Source organism: Tachyglossus aculeatus, chromosome X3, assembly GCF_015852505.1.
Source record: "Tachyglossus aculeatus isolate mTacAcu1 chromosome X3, mTacAcu1.pri, whole genome shotgun sequence".
In the NCBI taxonomy this organism is placed as follows: domain Eukaryota; kingdom Metazoa; phylum Chordata; class Mammalia; order Monotremata; family Tachyglossidae; genus Tachyglossus; species Tachyglossus aculeatus.
In genome coordinates this window covers 685,520-706,541 of record NC_052099.1, presented here as the reverse complement: position 1 = coordinate 706,541, position 21,022 = coordinate 685,520, and the positions used below count along the sequence as shown (strand labels likewise).

Genomic DNA, 21,022 nt, shown 5'->3' with positions numbered 1-21,022 from the left:
GCATTTCCCAAACAGCAATAATAATAATAATGGTATTTGTTAAGCACTTACTATGTGCCAAGCACTGTTCTAAGAGCTGGGGTAGGTACAAGGTAATCGGGTCATCCCACGTGGGGCTCACAGTCTTAATCCCCATTTTACAGATGAGGTAACTGAGGCACAGAGAAGTTGTGACTTGCCCAAAGTCACACAGCTGGCAAGTGGCAGAGCCAGGATTACCGTGACCTCTGACTTATTCCTTCATTCATTCAATTGTATTTATTGAGCGCTTACTGTGTGCAGAGCACTGTACTAAGTGCTTGGGAAGTACAAATTGGCAATATATAGAGACGGTCCCTACCCAACAATGGCTCACAGTCTAGGAGGGGGACACAGACAACAAAACAAGTAGACAGGTGTCAATCAGCCTGTTCTCTTTCCACTAAGCCATGCTGCTTCTCCCTTCCACTCCATCCCAGTGTCCACCACTTTGGGCAAGGTACTTGTCACATCCAAGAGAAGAAACTGTATCATCTCTCACTGGCCTCCCCACTCCAAGCAGTATTTCCTGCTGCACACACCTTCACTCAAAAGTCTCCAAAACATATCCATTCCTCTCCACATCAAGCAGAAATCCCTGCTCACTGGCATCAAGACACTCTGCCAGCTCTCCCCTTCCCACTTTTAAGATCTTTTCGCGTTACGACACAGCTTTGAGACTTCATTACTCCCGAGCTTCTTGCTTTTTTTCGACTCCCCTGCCTCCCACCCTTGTTCCCTCCCCTTCAAATCTGAATTCAATTATGTGCAAATCGATTTTATATACTCTAGTGTTGAAGAATAATCTGTTATTGATGGGACAGGTTTCAACAAGCTAAAAGGCCAAAAAGCCACCGTTTTGGACATTTTTAGCCCCTATTGGATACTCAAGGACTCATAGAGACATGGGGTGAGCAAGTGTGGATGTCCAGATCAAACCTCCGGCTGGGCCGCCACACCTATGGAGCGGGCACCGCTGTCTTCTCATCTTTAAGCCACTTTGGTTCATTCGGATCTTGTACTTGGCCCAAAGGTCGTCATTGTATTCAGGGGCCTAAATCAGAATCAGCTCCCATAGGAAAATGATTACTTTCAGAATAGCTCTCAGGTATCCATTCTTCCAAATTAATTGAATGCTGACAAGAATTATGAAGGTACTTATGTGACTTATTAATAGAGATATAGCTAGTAGCAGCACAGTATTATGCTCTGACCTACCACACAATGATAAGAAAAGCAGTATTGCACATACTTCACACTTATTTCACTCAGCATTAAAATGAAAATGAGTTGAGCTACTTCATGGGTGATTTTGTTATCGCCTCACTTCCAGAGAACAATCTGAAGCAGAGAATAAACTGTCGGTTGTAAATCAGTGTTCTCCACTCCCCAGTACCCAAAAGATTCTGGGGATTGTGCAAACCAGTCACCTTCCTTTTGTCTGTCTTCATCCCTTACGCTTTTGGGGTGGGGGAATCTGGATGGGTAGGTGAGAGGAAATATAATAGAGAAAAATGAAAAGTGATCGCCCTAAAAGTAATCAAGAAATTTTTTATTTGAAAATGGATAAGGACGCGGCAAGTTTCAGATTTCCTGATCTTGCCAGATTTCTACATAGCTAATTAACTAATGAATTAATGTGACCCAATTATTATTAGTAATAATAGTAATAATGGTGTTTGTTAAGCACTTACTATGTGCCAAGCACTGTTCTAAACATGGGGGTAGATATAAGGTAATCAGGTTGTCCCAAGTGGGGCTCTCAGTCTTAATCCCCATTTTACAGATGAGGTAACTGAGGCACAGAGAAGTTAAGTGACTTGCCCAGAGTCACACAGCTGATAAGTGGCAGATCCGGGATTAGAACCCATGACCGCTGACTCCCAAGCCCGTGCTCTTTCCACTAAGCCACGTTTCTTCTATAATAATTAATTAATTATTTCCTAAACCTGAATACAGTCTTTGGAAAAATTCTAGAGGAGGTGAGGTTTTGAGTTTTTGTTTTTCTGTGATTTTTAAAATGGTAATATTCATTCATTCATTCACTGAGCAATTACTATTAATGGTGGTATTTATTAATCACTTACTATGTGCAGAGCACTGGGTTAGATGCAAGCTGACCGAAAGCCACAGTTCCCATCCCAGCCCCCCACAGGACTAACCATCTAAGAGGGAAGGAGAGAACAGGTATTATGCCCCCATTTTACAGATGAGGAAACTGAAGCAGCATTAGAACTTTCTAAGAAGGACTTCCCCAGGGTCACACATCAGGTGGAGCTGGGACTGACTAGAATCTGGGTCAATAAGTAGCATTTATTGAACATCTGTCGTGGGCAGAGCACTGTACTAAGTATTTGGGAAGGTGCAGTAGAATCAATTAATGGTATGTATCGAGCACTTGGGTGCAGAGCACTGTTAAGTGCTTGGAAGAGTCTAATCCAACAGAGTAGGTAGATACATTCCCAGCCCATAATGACCTTATAGCCGAGAGGGTGAGGTTAGAGTTTGGATAAACAGTCTAGTGGGAGAAACAGACACAAAAATAAGGTACAGATCGGAGCAAGTAATAGAACATAAAGATAGGTACATAAATGCTTTGGCATGGGCTTGTAAGGGTGGCAGGGAAGTGCTGAAGTGGTAGCTGGGGGGGAAATGGAGTGAGGAGAAAAGAAGTGAACTGGGAAAGACTTCCTGTCGATGGGATTTCAAGAAGGGGAGAGCACTGGTCTGGAAAGGACTCTTGTCTCCCAATCCTCTCTGCTTCCCACTAGGTGATGCTCCCCACCCCCATGGTCTTTTCTGTCATGCATTTATCATTATGCAGTTTAATACAGTGAGGATGCACGGCATGTTGTAAATTGCAAAGGGGGAGTTCATTTTTTTTTCATGAAAATCCATGATTAAAGCTGGTTACAGAGTTTCTTAGGAAGGAAACAAGAAGAACCGGTCTCAAGCCTAATTTTAAGATGGGCTTTCAGTGAGTGCATAATTCAATTCTCAATTTCCTGAGCTTTGTGGGACTCTTAAGCCCCCACTGCAAGGGGGTTGTGGCTCCACGAACCAGACTGTTCGCTTCATCCCCACGTTATGGGTAGGAATGTTGTTTCTCCCCCTGCCCTCACATGGAGCTAGAGGTTGAGCCAAGATGACAGCTCTCTCCCTGCCTCTGTTGGCTAGACATGGCCCCAGCCAGGCCTGGGGACCCGTGGGGTTCCTGTCATCCTCACTGTCCTCCTGGGTTGCTGGGTGAGCTGGAGCAGGTTTTGCCGCCTGCCCCAGCGCCAGTGGAAACAATCTGGCACCATAGCCAGCAGTCTTCGGCTCCCCCCCCCGCTCCCACTCACTGCAAACCCGCTGCTGGGTGGTGGCCATTTAAAGTGGAAAGGAAGAGGTGGCATCTAAAAAATGCGGAGGAACAGCTGGCAAATATATTGACAGGTGAAATAGGGTGGGTATGGGAGAATAAGGAGATGAGGCTGAGAGCTCTTGGGACAAGGAAGATGAGGGAATCAACAGAAATGGAGAAATTAGAAAGAGAAATTTGGAAGTTCTGTTTTAGACAGGGTTGTCAACTTTAGATCCCCGTGCAGTTACCCAAAGGGACATGTCCTGGAGGCAGGAGGAAACAGGAGACTGTAAAGATGGAGAGAAGTTGAGTTGGTGAGGTGAACTTGGGAGTCAATCAGAAAGGTGTAGCGCGAACTCGTGTGAGTGGATTAGTTCCTCCTGAGAGTGAGCGTAGAGCAGAAAACTAGTGTCCTGGAACAAGACCTTGTGGGGTACCCGCCATTAGGAGTTGAGAGGTGAAGAAAGAGCCAGCAAAAAAGACCGTGAATGAGAGGGAGAAAGAGCAGTTACAGAAGTCGAAGGAGAGGCAGGAGGATTCAGTGTCGGTGAGACCCAGGTCAGGTACCAGTCTAGGAGTAGGGAGTGATCAAGTAGTAGCGGTAGGGGTAATAGGCACTTAAATACCATTATTAGTAGTAGTAGTATGTGCCAAGCACTGTACTAAGTGCTGAGGTAGATATGAAATAATCAGATTGGACACAGTCTAGTGAGTAGTAGTAATAATGTTTATTAAGTGTCCACTGGGCGCACTATACTAAGCACGTGGGAAAGAACAACAAAAAGAAGCGACTCGTTCCCATCCCACGAGCAGCTTCCGTTCTAGAGAAGACAGACATGAAAACGTTTGGCAACTTGAGTAATACAAGTAACTGAACTTGTCAGGTAACTTCTCAGGTACCTTGCCTAAACATCTCTACACGAGTGCTGAGGATGGATGAAATGAATAATATAGGTGAGGAAAGGCTGGTGGATTTATACAGTGTGGGCCGTGGGAATTGAGAAGAGGATTATTGGGAGAGTGGAATTTTCGGGTGGCTGAGAATATGGAGGAGGACTGTAGTTGAATGGATTTGGGGAGGCAGGGCATTCCAGGTTTGGGGTGAGCACGGGGAGAGTAGTGGGACAGCCGAGCAAGGTAGAAGATTAAGCTTGGGAGAAACAGAGCGAGGAGTTACACGCTCTGTGTTCTTTGTGCTTCCCGTAGTTTTACTGGCTATAAACTGGTTGAAAGCGATTCTCTAGAAGGAAAGGTGGGTGACGTTTCTAGACATACAGCACTTAAACTCTCGTTAGGATCGTATGAAGAAAATATTTATATTTATATTAATGTCCGTCTTCCCCCCCAGACTGTGAGCTTGTTGTGGGCAGGGAATGTCTGATGTTATATTGTACTGTCCCAAGCACTCAGTACAGTGCTTTGCTCACAGTAAGTGCTCAGTAAACCCCGTTGAATGACCGAGTGAATATAGCTTGTGTTCTTCAGTAATTCACGGGTGCAAAATGTCCAGGATGACTTGAGAAATTTCACTTGGAATATTAACTTGTTTCTGCCTCCCCTTTCAGGTGTGACATTTGCTGTATTACCTTCCGTACCCACCGAGGACTGCTGCGTCACAATGCAGTTATCCACAAGCAACTGCCACGAGACCCAACAGGAAAGCCTTTCATCCAGAACAACCCTTCGATTCCTGCTGGCTTCCATGATTTAGGATTCACCGACTTCTCCTGCAGGAAGTTTCCTCGCATTTCTCAGGTACCCCGGCTTAACTACTGAATGCGGAATTGGACGCGCCTATTTCGGGAATCGGATTTTGCTCCACCAAATTTCCCTTTTTCAACACATCACCGAGATTGCTCTGTATTACTGTGAAGTAAGCGCTTAGTACAGTGCACACAGTAAGCGCTCAATAAATACGATTGATGATGAAGTAGCTGGCCCAGTGGAAAGAGCACAGGCCCGGGAGCCAGAGGACCTGGTTTTGAATCTTGGCTCTGCCACTTGCCTGCTGTGTGACCTTGGGCAAGTCAGTGCCTCAGTTTCTGAAAATGGGGACTAAGTAACCCGTTCTCCCTCCCCCATAGACCGTGAGCCCCATATAGAACAGGGAGTGTGCCTGACCTGATGATTTTGTATCTACTCCAGCACTTGATACATTGCTTGACACAAAGTACACCCTTAACAAATACCACAATTATTATTGTTATTCTACCTTCTATATTGCATCTTTACCATGAGGAACTCAGTATAAAGCAAAAAAAGCCCCTTGGTTTAGAGGCCTGCCGTGATTTGACTGCACTAGGTTTTTAATAATAATGTTGGAATTTGTTAAACGCTTACTATGTGCCAAGCACTGTTCTAAGTGCTGGGGTGTAGACAAGGTAATCAGGTTGCCCCACGTGGGGCTCACAGTCTTCATCCCCATTTTACAGATGAGGGAACTGAGGCCCAGGGAAGTTAAGTGACTTGCCCAAAGTCACACAGCTGATAAGTGGTAGAGCCAGGATTTGAACCCATGACCTCTGACTCCCAAGCCCGGGCTCTTTTCACTGAGCCACGCTGCTTTTTCTCCTTATAAACTAATCTTGCAGACTCTGGATTTTCATCAAGTCTGAAGTGTTTCATAGAAATCTTAAATCAGGGAATTTAATGGAATTTGACCTGAAGCCTAGTCATGGTGTTCTTTCTTTTTTTTTTTTTTAAGTCCTCAAAGTGAAATTGAATCTTAATGTTTTGGGGTTTTTTACCCCCCCAAGGGGTGGTACCTGCACAGGGCTACCCCTCACCTTTAGTAGTAGTATTTACTGTGTTCAGAAAACTGGAAAAGAATGCACAGGGAGGAATTAGACATGTTCCCTGGCCCTCAAGGGGCTCACAGCCTCAGAGTATGAGGCAGCGAGAAGGGACTGGTGACAGACATGTAAGGAGCAATGAAACAGTAAAACAGTGTAAAACAATAGAAACAAAAATCAGTAGGGTGCTGTGGCTAGTGGAGCAGAATTTCAGGCCGCTTACAGCTCAGAGTCCCAAGTCACAGCCACTGCCCTCTCCTCCACCTGACAATACTTTTCCATCCTTAATTGACTCCCATGCTCATTCCCCATGACGGCTGTTTCAGATTTCTAACACACTCCTCCAACACTCTGTGTCCCGCCCCCGTCTCCCCCGCCCCGCATCACTCTGGCCACTCCTTCTCAATCTCTTTCACAGGCTCATCCTCTGCCTCCCACCCTGTAACTGTGGGAGTCCCTCAAGGTTCAGTTCTGAGTCCCCATCTATTCTCCGTCTACACCCACTTCCTTGGAGAACTCAGTCACTCCCGTGGGTTCAACTACCATCTCTAGGCAGATGAATCCCAAGTCGACCTCTCCAGCCCTGACCTCTCCCCTTTTTTGCAGTCTCACATTTCCTTCTGCCTTGCGGTCATCTCTATTTGTATGTCCTGCAGGCCCCTCAAACTTAACCTGTCCAAACGGAATTCATCTTTCCACTTGACCCTGTCCTCAACCTTGGCATTATCTCTCTTGCTCTTTTTTTTGTTCGTTTGTTTTCTTTAATGGTATTTGTTAAGCACTTACTATGTCCCAAGCACTGCATTAAGCTCTGGGGTAGATAGAGGATAATCGGGTTGGACACAGTCCCTTTCCCACAGGACTAACAGGCTTAATCCTCATTTTACAGATGAGGTCATTTAGGCACAGAGAAGTTAAATGAAATGCCCAAGGTCACACAAGAGACCAGTGGAAGACCTGGGATTAGAACCCAGGTCCTCTAACTCCCAGGCCCACGCTCTTTCCAGTAGACCGCGTTGCTTCTCGTATCTCTCATTCAGCCCATACATTCAATGTCACCAAATACTGTTGGTTCTACCTTCGCAGCAGCTCTAGCATCTCCCCTTTCGTCTCCATCCATGCTGCCACGTCGCTGAATGAACCAAACACCCATCGTTTCCCACCTTGCCTACTGACTGCATCAGCCACCTCACTGACCTCCCTGCCCCCTTCTCTTCCTTCTTCAGTCCATACTTCACTCTGCTGCCCAGATCATTTTTCTGGTCCACATCTCCCCTTTCCTTAAAAATCTCCAGTGGTTGCCCATCTACCTCCACATCAAACAGAGACTCCTTTTCACTAACTTTAAAGCATGCAATCACCTCTTCTCCTACCTAGCCTCACCGATGTCCTAATACAGCCCAGCCCACACACTCTGCTCTTCTGACGTCAACCTACTCTTTTGTACCTCAATTTCATCTATCTTGCCACAGACCCCTTGCCCACGTTCTCCCCTCAGGCCTGGAACTCCCTTCCCCTCATATCTAACAGTCAACCATTTTCCACACCTTCGAAACCCTCCTAAAATCACATCTCCTTCGGAAGGCCTTCCCAGACCAAGCCTTTTATTTCCCCCATCTGCCCTCCTCCCCGGGTTAACTCTGTACTTGGCTGTGTGCCCCTTAAGCACTTTGTACCCCACAATCCTGTGTCATTGTTCTTATACTCTACTAATTCCCCTGTCCCTAATCTATTTTAAAGTCTGTCTCCTGCATTGTAAGGATGGAACACATCTACTAAGTCTGTTGTAGTGCACACCTAGCACAATGCTCTGCACACAGTAAGTGCTCAATACGTACCAGGGATTGATTGATGGATCACTATAACTGCCCCTCTCCTCACCAGTTGTTTGCTGTTGTGATGTATTTGCATTTATTGGCTTGAAACCAAATAGAACTGAAAAACTGTAGGGTTCGGCGTTCCCCTAAAAGAGTTGTTGAGCCATGACCATGGCTTTCCCATGACAGTAACTTGTACTTCTCCAAGCCTCTTTCTTCTGGGGTCTCAAAGTTATTGCTGTGGCTTTTTTTTTTTTTAATGGCATTTTATAAGCTCTTAAAATGTGTACACTGTTCTGAGCGCTGGGGTAGGTACAGTGTGGCTTAATGGAAAGAGCATGGGCTTGGGAGTCAGAGGTCGTGGGTTCTAATCCCGTCTCCGTCACTTGTCTGCTGTGTGACCTTGGGCAAGTCACTTAACTTCTCTGGGCCTCAGTTTCCTCATCTGTAAAATGAGGATTAAGACTGTGAGCCCCCCATAGGACAACCTGATTATCTTGTATCTACCTAGCACTTAGAACAGTGCTTGGCACATAGTAAGCGCTTAACAAATACTATTATTATTATTACTACTACTATTATTACTACTAGGTTAGACACAGTCCCTGTCCTGCATGGGGCTCACAGTCTAAATAGGAGGGAGAACAGGTACTGAATCCGCATTTTACAGTTGAGGAAACTGAGGCACAGAGAAGTTTACCTAAGTCCACACAACAAGGAGTTGGCAGAGCTGGGATTAGGACCCAGGTCCTCTGATTCCCAGGCCCACGCTCTTTCCACCAGGCCATGCTGCTTAGTCCGACCCAGGAAAATAAGTCCGTGGTTTCTGTGACTGACGGAGTGGCAGAGCCAGGATAGATTTGGGGCAGGGGGGTGGTGGGGGGGAGAGAGAGAGAGAGAGAGGTTTTGTTTCTTTGCAGAAGGAGGAAAAGAGTTCAGTGTTGGCAGAAAAGTGCGTGTTCTTAAACACCAGATTGGTGAGTTATAACATTCTCTTGTTTTCCCTCCCCTTTGTCCACTGGGTTTTCCATAGGTCTGGTGTGAAACAAATCTGCGAAGATGCATCAGTGAATTTCACCGTTTTATCTGTGAGACCTGTAACAAGGCATTCCCCATGCTCTCCGCACTAACACTGCACACTCATACTCACGTCGGAGATCAGGGACACGACAAGCACAAACTCCAGCCCAAACCCCCAGCTGGCGAGAGCCCAAACCAGAAGGTCTTCATGGCGTCCTTGGGCCTGCGATCCACCAAAGACATTCAGCCTGCCCCGCAGGAGTCGGCGACGTCAGATGGCCTCCGTGCACTCCGGCTCGAGGCGCAGACGAGCCACCTACCTCAGGAACCTGGCGGCCCCGCCCTGCTGAGCCTGTCAGCCCTGGACCCCTCTTGCCTGGGGAACTCGCTGACGGTTCTGCCACCAACCAAGGAGGCGATGAAGCCCCTGTCCCTGCAGCCCTTCCAGAAGGGCTTCATCATTCAGCCCGACAGCAGCATCGTCGTCAAGCCCATCTCCAGCGAGTCAGCCATCGAGCTGGCCGACATCCAGCAGATCCTGAAGATGGCCTCCACCGTCCCCCCTCAGATCAGTCTCCCGCCACTCTCCAAGGCCCCCTCGGTGCCCATGCAGTCCATCTTCAAACACATGCCCCCACTGAAGCCAAAGCCCCTGGTGACCCCTCGAACGGTGGTGGCGACCTCCACCCCGCCGCCCCTGATTAGTGCCCAGCAGGCCTCCCCGGGCTGTATCAGCCCCGGCCTCCCGCCTCCCCCACTGAGGCTGATCAAGAACGCGGCGGAGGCCGCCTCCAACTCCCTGCTGCAGTCCCAGCTGGGGGCCCAGCCCCACGCGGCCGCGCAGCTCTTCCTTCAGCCACGCGCCGAGGCCCCGGGGCAGCCCGAGATGAAGACGCAGCTGGAGCAGGACAGCATCATCGAGGCTCTGCTGCCCTTGAATATGGAGGCCAAGATCAAGCAGGAGGTGACGGAGGGGGACCTTAAGGCCATCATTGCCGGGGCGGCCAGCAAGAAGACCCAGGCCATGCGCAAGGTCCTGTACCCCTGCCGCTTCTGCGACCAGGTGTTCGCCTTCTCGGGGGTCCTCCGGGCCCACGTCCGCTCCCACCTGGGCATCTCCCCGTACCAGTGCAACATCTGTGACTACATTGCCGCCGACAAGGCTGCCCTGATCCGCCACCTGCGCACCCACAGTGGGGAGCGGCCCTACATATGCAAGATCTGCCACTACCCTTTCACCGTCAAGGCCAACTGCGAGCGCCACCTGCGCAAGAAGCACCTCAAGGCCACCCGGAAGGACATCGAGAAGAACATCGAATACGTCTCCAGCAACGCCGCCGAGATGGTCGACGCATTCTGCTCCCCGGACACCGTGTGCCGGCTCTGCGGGGAGGACCTGAAGCACTACCGGGCCCTGCGGATCCATATGCGGACCCACAGCGGTTCCTGCCAGAAGGGCCACAAGCCCTTCGAGTGCAAGGAGTGCAACACGGCCTTCTCTGCCAAGCGCAACTGCGTCCACCACATCCTCAAGCAGCATTTGCATGTGCCGGAGCGCGAGATCGAGAACTACGTCCTGGCTGTGGACTGCGGTGGGGGCAGGCCCCGCGAAGGACTGCCTCCTGACTCGTCGTCCTCGTCCTCGTCCTCGTCCTCGTCCTCTTCCTATTCCTCTTCCTCTTCATTCTCGTCCTCTTCCTCTTCCTCCTCCTCTTCTTCCTCCTCTGCTTCCTCCTCCATGCTGCACGAGGGGGGCGGTAGAGGCGCCTACGGGGACCGCAAGCCCCTGGCTACCTTCCTCGAGCCCCAGAACGGCTTCCGGCGCGGAGGCCCCCCACCACCTCACGTCTCCATCAAGCTGGAACCGGCAAGCAACTTCCCGTTAGACTTCAACGAACCACTAGACTTCTCGCAGAAGAGCAAGGTCCCGAGCCTCGTGCAGGTGAAGCAGGAAAATGCCTCCTTTCTCAGCCCCTATCCCCTGGTCCCCTACGACTGCTCGATGGAGCCCATCGATCTGTCCATCCCCAAGGGCTTCCGTCACGACAAGGATGGGCCCCTGGCCCTCGGGGAGTCCCGGAAGCCAAAGCAGGGCCCCGGAGGCAGCGACCCACCTTACGGCTGTCCGCCACCGCGCCCCAACCTGCCTGTGACCTTCGGAGCCAACGGGAGCCTAGAGAAGCCTGTAACAGTGACCGCCACAGCCCCTGCTCTTCAGCACCCGCCCCAGCCCCTGAAGGGCCCTTTACATCTCACCGTCCCCATCGTCTCCCCGGCGCTTCTGAGCAGTGCATCCCTGCTGCGCCCCCTGAGGCCCAAGATGCCTCCTCCCCTTCTGCCAAAACCCCCTGTGGCTAAGGAGCTGCCACCACTGGCCTCCATTGCCCAGATTATCTCTTCTGTGTCGTCAGCGCCGGCCTTGCTGAAGACAGAGGCGACTGACCTGGGCTTCAGCCTGGCTGTAAGCTCTGCAGGGCTGGAGAAGCCTGGGGCCACCAAGCCCAGGGGGGCTTCCGCCACCGCAGCCACCCCGAAAGAGCCCCGGGACCCTCTTCCCCCTGGAGACAGTCCCGGGGCCGCCTCCCCAGAGGCGGTACTCCCCGGCCCATCTAAGAAGCGGGGGCGGAAGAAAGGGACCAAGAATCGGCCCAGAGCCAGTGGCAGCGGTGTCGACTTGGAGTCGAGCAGCGAGTTTGCCAGCATCGAAAGGATGCTGGCCAGCACCGACACCAATAAGTTCAGCCCGTTCCTGCAGCACACTGATGATCACATCGAGGAGGAGGCGGTCACCGCAGCTGTCGCCGACCTGAACGGGATGAGCGATGACGACCAGGGTGGCCCCGAGGACAAGCAGAAGCAGAGGGGCAAGCGGAACCCCTCCACCAACTGCCTGCAGAAGGTCGCCTGCCCTCTCTGCCCCCGGGTCTTTTCTTGGGCCAGTTCCCTCCAGCGGCACATGCTTACTCACACCGGTAAGTGTTTCGTCTTTCCTATCCCGATCCCCGGCAATCACTGTGGGGAGCTCAGGGTTGGGAGTAGAGCTACAATCCTTCATCCATACCTCTTCCGTGCCTTCACGGCCAGTTTTTAGGCAGCGACTCCCTTGGCTTTCCAGAGGACCGGTTGGGTGCCCAGAGAGGGCCCCTCCAGCTTGTGTACCATCAAGTTTGTCTCAGCTGGAAATGCTAAAAACGTTCCATATTATTCTAAAGTGAATGTGATTACACCCTGATTGGAATCTCTTCGTGTGTCCCTTTGAAATTGATTGATATCTCTTTATAGTTAAATACCCAGAAAAGCTTAGGGGGAAACAGTTTTTGAAGTAGTCTTTAAAATTATAATACCACTGTTGCGTGGGTCGTTTTGAGAAACAGGGGCCCAAGTTCCCCATACTCTATGCCAGATTTTGGTTTTGGTCAATTCTTGATTTGTGCCTTGCTGTTTTGTTTTGTTTTGTTTTTTTTTTTAAAAAAAGTCAGGTCCCAGATCTGAACATTTGAAGTCCTCTATCAACTCAGTGTAGTAATAAAAAAAAAAAAGGAGTAGGATTCACAACCCAGTCCAGAACAACTGATGGATGTTTTGTTGTAAGCAAGAAAAGTCACCTGTTGAAGGGAAACTCTGAGGTCATCTATAAATAGTCTACACATCAGAAACAGTAAAACTACTTTTATAGCAAACAGAATGTAATGATTCTTTGAAAATTTCAGTGAGCCGACACCTGAACAATGAGATTCGGTGTTTTGAAAACAAATCTGTTTCACAATAAGTAGAGGTGATAAAAATCCAGAAAAGTCCCCAAGTCATCAAATAAGGGCGAAATGAATGTTAGTACGGGGTCTGTTCAATGGCATAGCCACCCCCATTTCTGTCTTGAACAGAGGTGAGAAATTGGGGATCTCACATCCTCAGATCTCCACTCGTCTGTGAATTTATCCAAACCCTTCTGGAACCTACTACTGGTTCTCTTCCTTCAGAAGGAGTTTCACGTGCTCACCACCTGCTGTTCTTTCTGATGGTTTTGAACCTACCACCCTTGACTTACTTCTGGTGTTCAGAAGCTGAAGGTGAACCATTTTGACTAATTCCTTGAAAACACTGATGGGAATGGGAGCCAGAGTATAAAGGTGGTCATCATGGTGCCAAAACCTTCCGCCACTTTGGAGAAATAATGTGGTTCCAGTCAGGCAGTCAACGGGGCTTGTGTCCACGGGGTGCGGGAACACCAAAGGGGTGTGGTGTGCCCAGCGGAGAGGGCCTCGAAGAGCCTACCAACCTGATCAGACCAAGCCTTGCAAGAGAGGAAATGCGTATGTGACTGAATATTTAAAATGCACAGCTGCACAGTAGAGAAAGGGTAGGGAAATGGGGCCGATCTCGTGGACAAAAGTACGAGCCCACAACGCCTCTGCCCATGTGGAGGAGGCTTCATTTGGGCAGCAGGCTTTGGTCTGAGCTTTGAAGGAGGGGAGGGGGTGTTTTTAGGGGGTGAGGCACATCACAAAGACTTAGATTCAGGAGAGAGGAGGAAAGAGCTCAGGGATAGGGCAGCCTCATTGTCGCTAAAGAAGAGAAGGAGAACGGATGTGTAGAGGAGGAAAGTTCAGGCATAGCAAGACTGGGGGTGGGGCGGGAGGGCTTTGAAGGTCAGAGCCAACGGTAGAGGTTTTGAGCAGGGGCTGGGACTGCCATTATGGCCCCGGGAGCCACGGCTGACCCACCTGTGGACTGGACTGGGCTGGTGCTGGTGGCTGCAGGGATTGGGAGCCCAGGGAAGGCAAATGCTGTGGCGGCAGGGGCACCCATCTCGGTTGCCTTTTGCCGCTCCTCATCCACAGCTTGGTGGGGCCGGGGGAGGGGGAAGAACTTGTGACTGGGTATCGGGTGAGAAAGGAGCACAGGTAGCTAGGGTTGGAAACTGCCAGGTTCAGCCTACTGTGCCCTGGGGTGGTAGGTAGTTATACTTCCAGTTTTGGGGTGGAGATTAACCTGATCCCGGCAGTGAGATAAGCAGTAGCAGCAATTAAGATGGGACAGAAATGGAGGAGGGAAGGAGGACGGGGAAACTGGTGAAGAGATGATTCAGGAGGGAAAGTGATGGCCTAGCAAGCGCACTGGGATTGGGGAAGAAAGGCAGGTTGGGGTAATATATATAGAAATAAGTGCTAGGATTTAGTGTTTGAGTTGATGTGAATTCTGTTGCACTAGGGCCTTAGCAATGAAAAAGAGAGCCCTCTTCCAGAGTATGTAGCGCTTCTTTTGACTCTTTGTTAGGTGCCTCTCACACTGCAGCGTGTGTGCGTTTGTGTGTGTGTGTCTATGCAGGTATGTGTGGACGTGTGCATGCTTCCCGTATAACTATTAAATTTTCCTTTCTAGGATGTTTTCCTAACCAGGAGATATTTTTCAGTGGGTTTCTGGCATTTTTCTTTTCAGTGTCAAGGTTTCTCAAGTCCAGGAATCAAGAGGAGAAAAGAAGTTAAAAAAACAGTGGTCCATATCATGCTCTCCAGTGGGAATACTTGGTAGCAACTAATCTGTTGATCCATAATAAATCACTGAATCGCATTTATTGAGTGCCTGCTGTGTGGAGAGCACCATACTAAGCACTTGGAAGACTACAATCTGAGTTGGTAGAACTTTCTCTTGCCCATAACAAGCTTACAGTCTAGACGGGGGTGACAGACATTCATATAAATAAAGAAATTATGGACATGTACATAAGTGCTGTGTGGCTGAGGGAGGGGCGAATAAAGAGTGCAAATCAATCAATCAATCAATCAATCGTATTTATTGAGCGCTTACTATGTGCAGAGCACTGTACTAAGCGCTTGGGAAGTACAAATTGGCAACACATAGAGACAGTCCCTACCCAACAGTGGGCTCACAGTCTAAAAGGGGGAGACAGAGAACAGAACCAAACATACCAACAAAATAAAATAAATAGGATAGAAATGTACAAGTAAGATAAATAAATAAATAAATAAATAGAGTAATAAATATGTACAACCATATATGCGTATATACAGGTGCTGTGGGGAAGGGAAGGAGGTAAGATGGGGGGATGGAGAGGGGGACGAGGGGGAGAGGAGGGAAGGGGCTCAGTCTGGGAAGGCCTCCTGGAGGAGGTGAGCTCTCAGCAGGGCCTTGAAGGGAGGAAGAGAGCTAGCTTGGCGGAGGGTCAGAGGGAGGGCATTCCAGGCCCGGGGGATGACGTGGGCCGGGGGTCGACGGCGGGACAGGCGAGAACGAGGTACAGTGAGGAGATTAGCGGTGGAGGAGCGGAGGTTGCGGGCTGGGCAGTAGAAGGAGAGAAGGGAGGTGAGGTAGGAGGGGGCGAGGTGATGGAGAGCCTTGAAGCCCAGGGTGAGGAGTTTCTGCCTGATGCTCAGATTGATTGGTAGCCACTGGAGATTTTTGAGGAGGGGAGTAACATGCCCAGAGCGTTTCTGGACAAAGATAATCCGGGCAGCAGCATGAAGTATGGATTGAAGTGGAGAGAGACACGAGGATGGGAGATCAGAGAGAAGGCTGGTGCAGTAGTCCAGACGGGATAGGATGAGAGCTTGAATGAGCAGGGTAGCAGTTTGGATGGAGAGGAAAGGGCGGATCTTGGCAATGTTGCGGAGCTGAGACCGGCAGGTTTTGGTGACGGCTTGGATGTGAGGGGTGAATGAGAGAGCGGAGTCGAGGATGACACCAAGGTTGCGGGCTTGTGAGACGGGAAGGATGGTAGTGCCATCAACAGAGATGGGAAAGTCAGGGAGAGGACAAGGTTTGGGAGGGAAGACAAGGAAGACAAAGCTCAGTCTTCGACATGTTGAGCTTTAGGTGGCGGGCGGACATCCAGATGGAGATGTCCTGAAGGCAGGAGGAGATGCGAGCCTGGAGGGAGGGGGAGAGAGCAGGGGCAGAGATGTAGATCTGGGTGTCATCAGCGTAGAGATGATAGTTGAAGCCGTGGGAGCGAATGAGGTCACCAAGGGAGTGAGTGTAGATTGAGAACAGAAGGGGACCAAGCACTGAACCTTGGGGAACCCCCACAGTAAGAGGATGGGAGGGGGAGGAGGAGCCTGCAAAAGAGACTGAGAAAGAACGACCGGAGAGATAAGAGGAGAACCAGGAGAGGACGGAGCCTGTGAAGCCAAGGTCAGATAGCGTGTTGAGGAGAAGGGGGTGGTCCACAGTGTCAAAGGCAGCTGAGAGGTCGAGGAGGATTAGGACAGAATATGAGCCGTTGGATTTGGCAAGCAGGAGGTCATTGGTGACCTTTGAGAGGGCAGTTTCCGCGGAATGAAGGGGATGGAAGCCAGACTGGAGGGGGTCGAGGAGAGAGTTGTTGTTGAGGAATTCTAGGCAGCGCGTGTAGACAACTCGTTCAAGGAGTATCCAAATGCAAGGGTGGCACAGAAGGGAGTGGGAGAAGAGGAAATAAGGGCTTTGTTGGGGAAGGCTTTTAATAAGGCTTTGAAAGTGGGGAGAGTGATCATCTGTCGGATATGAAGAGGGAGGAACTTCCAGATCAAAGGTAAGACTTGGGCCGGTGTCAGTTGGGAGATAGACAAGGTAGAGAGGTACAGTGAGTAGTTTGGCGTTAGAGGAGCAAAGTGTGCGAGCTGGGTTTGCAGTAGGAGAGCAGCAGAGGTAGGAGGGGGCAAGGTGATTGAGTGCTTTAAAGTTGATAGGAGTTTCTCTTGTATGTGGAGGTGGGTGGGCAACCACTGGAGGTTCTTGAGTGGGGAAACATGGACTGAACAGTTTTGTAGGAAAATGATCCAGGCAGGCAGAGTGAAATATGGACTGGAGTGGGGACAGACAGGAGGCAGGGAGGCCAACAAGGAGGCTATTGCAATAATCAAAGGCTGGATAGGATAAATCCTTGGATTAACATAGCAGTTTGGATAGGAAAGGGTGAATTTTAGCAATGTTGCTAAGGCCAAACTGACGGGATTTGGTAACAGATTTAATATGTGGGTTTGCTGCCAATTTGAAGTTTTGCTCTGTTTCCATTTGAAGAGATTCCGTTCTTAAGGGCTTAATAGGGGTTCTGTTGGAGAAGGCAGTTTGGGAGTGGGTGTTGAGCTAAGAAGTAAATCCAATACCTGTTCTTCTCCCTTAGGCTGTGAGCCCAATGTGGGCAGGGACGATTGGAGAGGATAGTGCCAGTGAGGTCAGGGTTGGATAATGTTTCCAGAAGAGGGTGGTTGACAGTGTTGAAGGCAGCTGAGAGGTTGAGGAGGATTAGGATGTAGATTACCCAAATCTCCATCTCCAGCCCTGATCTCTCTCCCTCTCTGCAGTCTATCATTTTCTCTTGCCTTCAAGACATCTCAACTTGGATGTCCTCCCTTAACCTCAAGCTTAACATGTCCAAAACAGAACTCCTTATCTTCCCACCCAAATCCTATCCTCCCCCGGATTTTTCCATCACTGTAGATGGCACCACCATCCTTCCTGTCTCACAAGCCCGTAACTTTGGCATTTTCCTCTACTCTTCTCTCTCATTCAACCCACATATTCAATCCATCACTAAATCCTGTCAGTTCCACCTTCACAACATCGCTAAAACCTGCCCTTTCCTCTCCATCCAAACTGCTACCATGAAAATACTCTTCCTGTCCCACCTGGATTATTGCTCCAGCCTCCTTGCTGGCCTCCCAGTCTCCTGCCTCTCCCCACTCCAGTCCATCGTTCATTCTGCTGCATGGATCGTTTTTCTACAAAAATTTTCGGGATATGTCGCCCCCTCAAAAAACTCCAGTGGTTGCCTATTCACCTTTGCGTCAAACAAAAACTCCTTACTGTCGGCTTTACAGCACTCAATTATCTTGCCCCCCTTGCCTCACCTCACTACTCTCCTACTACAACCCAGCCTGCACGCTTTGCTCCTCTAATGCTAACCTTCTCACTGTGCCTCGATCTCATCTATCTGGTCTCCAACCCCTCACCACGTCCTGCGTCCGGCCTGGAATGTGCTCCCACCTCAATCCAGCAGACAATTTCTCTCCCCCACACCCCCACCCCTTTCAAAGCCCTATCCAGGTCTTCCTTGACTAAGCCCACCTTTCCGTTTCTTCCACTCCCTTCTGTGTCTCCCTGACTGTAATTCATTTATTTATATTAATATCTGTCCTGTGTCCCCCCTCAGACTGTAAGCTCATTGTGGGTGGGGAATGTTTCTGTTTGTTGTTGTACTCTCCCAAGCGCTTAGTTCAGTGCTCTGCACATAGTAAAGAGCAAATATGATTAAATGAAAGAATGAAAGTACTAAAGGGAATCAGATTCATAGACAATCTCTCTGGTAGCCATTTTGGGTGCCATCAACGTGTTGCTCCAAGGTGCTGAGGAGTGGGGAAACATGGACTGGACTGAGGGTAGTCTGTTTTCGTCATTTCCCAAGACAGGTTGCACTTCTGCTCTTAGTTTAGTAGTTTTTTGGGGTGGGCATTTTCGTTATGTATCCTTTCTCCCTTCATCCAGTCCAGGTGCCTTCCTGATGATCTCCCTCCTGCTCTCCTGTTCTAAGTTTTGCCCCTGAGGAAATCTTTTGCTTAGAAGATATTGAACATATTTTTTTCCTTGTGTGAGAGACCAGTCATTCTATGGCTGGTAGGCCGATGTTCTCCTGAGCGATCGCAGCCAGCCTCCCCTTCCGAGGGTTTTGCTTTTGACTTTACAAGTGCCAGGCACGTGTCCTTACCCGCTCACAGGCGTGCTCTTCATTTTGGTTGGAACGTTTGGCTCCGAATGCCCCGATTTTTGCACCTGGCTTACTGTGTGCAGAGCAGTTTACTAAGCACTTGGAAAGTACAGTAAAGTGATAAAGAGAGACCATCCCTGCCCACAACGGGCTTATAGTCTAGAGATCAGAGAATGGAAAATAAACTGAATGCATTTAGAAGTCCAACGTCAATCAGTGCTATTTTTTGAACTCTCACTATACTGAGCGTTTTGAAGAACACGATAGAATTGGTAGACACTATCCCTGCCTTCGAGAAGCTTACAGTCCAGGTGGAGGAGGCAGGCAGTAAAATAAATTACCAACAGAGGAAGCGGCAGAGGATGAGGATGTGTTCATAAGGGTTGTGGGGCCGGGGGGCGTGGTGGGTGAATAACAAAGTGGAACAGAAAGCAGGTAAGCAAGCCAGGATCCTCTTCGTCCAGTTCCAATCAAGCCCCCTCGTGTTGAGTTTTAGGCCAGGGTTGGGTCTGGGAAGGAAGGAGGTGGGTGCATCCTGGCTGACCCCTCGCTCCAGTACCAGCCAGATGTTTTTATATGTGGAGTAAGCTGCACAAGCTACCCGCCATGTGCTAACCAGAGCCGGAACTCTGGGAGATTCTGCTTGCCCAGCTCTAATCACAGCACTGCCTGGGGGGAGTGGGAATAACTCAGTTGAACTTGGTCCACCACTTGGCCCCAGGGTGGAACTCATCTGGGCTCTTGGGCCCTTCAGGCTCTGGAGCAAGCAGCATAGCGTTCTAGGTTTGGACACGCCAGAGTGGACCAGTCTCCCAGCCCTAGTCTGCCTGGTCTTGAACCCTTAGTCTGTTCTGGAACTGTTGAGCCTGTGAGAGGCTTGGGGAGGAGGAAAAAGAGACAGGGATAAAGAGGATAAAGGAGGGTGGGGAGGGGACGGGAAAAAAGGGGAGGTGGGGAGACTAGGTAGCAATTTGGCTTCTTGCTTTTTCTTCTGTTTTTGCTCACAAATCCAACCACAAGGTCTCTGACTTCTTCAGGGAAGATTTGTTTCCTCTCACTTAAATGTCCCATCATTGTACCTCATCTCCAATCTTCATTCCTTTCTTCTTCCATTGTAATTTTCTAAGGCATTTGGTCCCTCTGACCTCTATTCTCCTCAACACTCCCAAATCCTCTCCTCCTCCTAACATTTCCATCACTTTCATTCATTCATTCAATCGTATTTATTTAACGCTTACTGTGTGCAGAGCACTGTACTAAGCGCTTGGGAAGTACAAGTTGGCAACATATAGAGACGGTCCCTACCCAACAGCGGGCTCACAGTCTAGAAGGGGGAGACAGACAACAAAACAAAATATACCAACAAAATAAAATAGAATGAATATGTACAAGTAAAATAGAGTAATAAATATGTGCATACATATATACAGGTGCTGTGGGGAGGGGAAGGAGGTAAGGCAGGGGGGATGGGGAGGGAGAGGAAGGAGGGGGCTCAGTCTGGGAAGGCCTCCTAGAGGAGGTGAGCTCTCAGTAGGGCTTTGAAGGGAGGAAGAGAGCTAGCTTGGCTGATGTGTGGAGGAAGACAGCACTAAGTTCCATCTGTAAAAGAGGGATTCAGTGCCTCCTGCTTAGACTGTGAGCTCCATGTGAGACAGGGACCGTGTCTATTGTTTGAATTGAGTCTGCCCCAGTACTTAGCGCAGTGCCTGGAACAAAGAAAGTGCTTAACAAATACCACATTTAGTATTAGCAGTATTATCATCCTCACCATTCATTCAATCATTTATTGAGTGCTTACTGTGTGCGGAGCACTGTACCAAGGGTTTGGAAAATACAGTTCGGCAACAAATAGAGACAATCCCTACCTAACATTGGGCTCACAGTCAAGAAGTGGGGAGACAGCCTACAAAACAAAACAAGTAGACAGGCATCAATGGCGTCAGTATAGATCGAATTAGATATATATATCATTCATAAAATAAATAGAATAATAAGTATGTGCATATATACACAAGTGCTGGGGGGGAGCGGGGAGAGCAGAGAGAGAGGGAGTCAGTGATGGGAAGGGGAGGAGGAACAGAGGAAGGGGGGGCTCAGTCTGGGAGGGCCTCCTGGAGGAGGTGAGCTTTTATTAGGGCTCTGAGGGGGGGAAGTATGCTAGTTTGGCGGATGTGAGGAGGGAGGGCATTCCAGGCCAGAGGTAGGATGTGGGCCAGGGGTCAACAGCGGGACAGGAGAGAATGGGGCACAGTGAGGAGGCTAGCACCAGAGGAGCGGAGTGTGCAGGCTGGACTGTAGAAGGAGAGAGGGGAGGTGAGGTAGGAGGGGG

General features: G+C 49.6%; 1 protein-coding gene across 1 annotated transcript in view; it reads left to right on the top strand.

Moving 5' to 3' along the window:
- Window positions 1-21,022, top strand: part of RREB1 (ras responsive element binding protein 1) — a 174,968-nt gene that overhangs the window by 137,642 nt on the left and 16,304 nt on the right. The window contains exons 10-11 of the mRNA XM_038770229.1: window positions 4,930-5,119; window positions 9,007-11,965. Of these exons, the coding sequence (XP_038626157.1) occupies window positions 4,930-5,119; window positions 9,007-11,965 (3,149 nt within the window). The remainder of the gene's footprint in view (window positions 1-4,929; window positions 5,120-9,006; window positions 11,966-21,022) is intronic.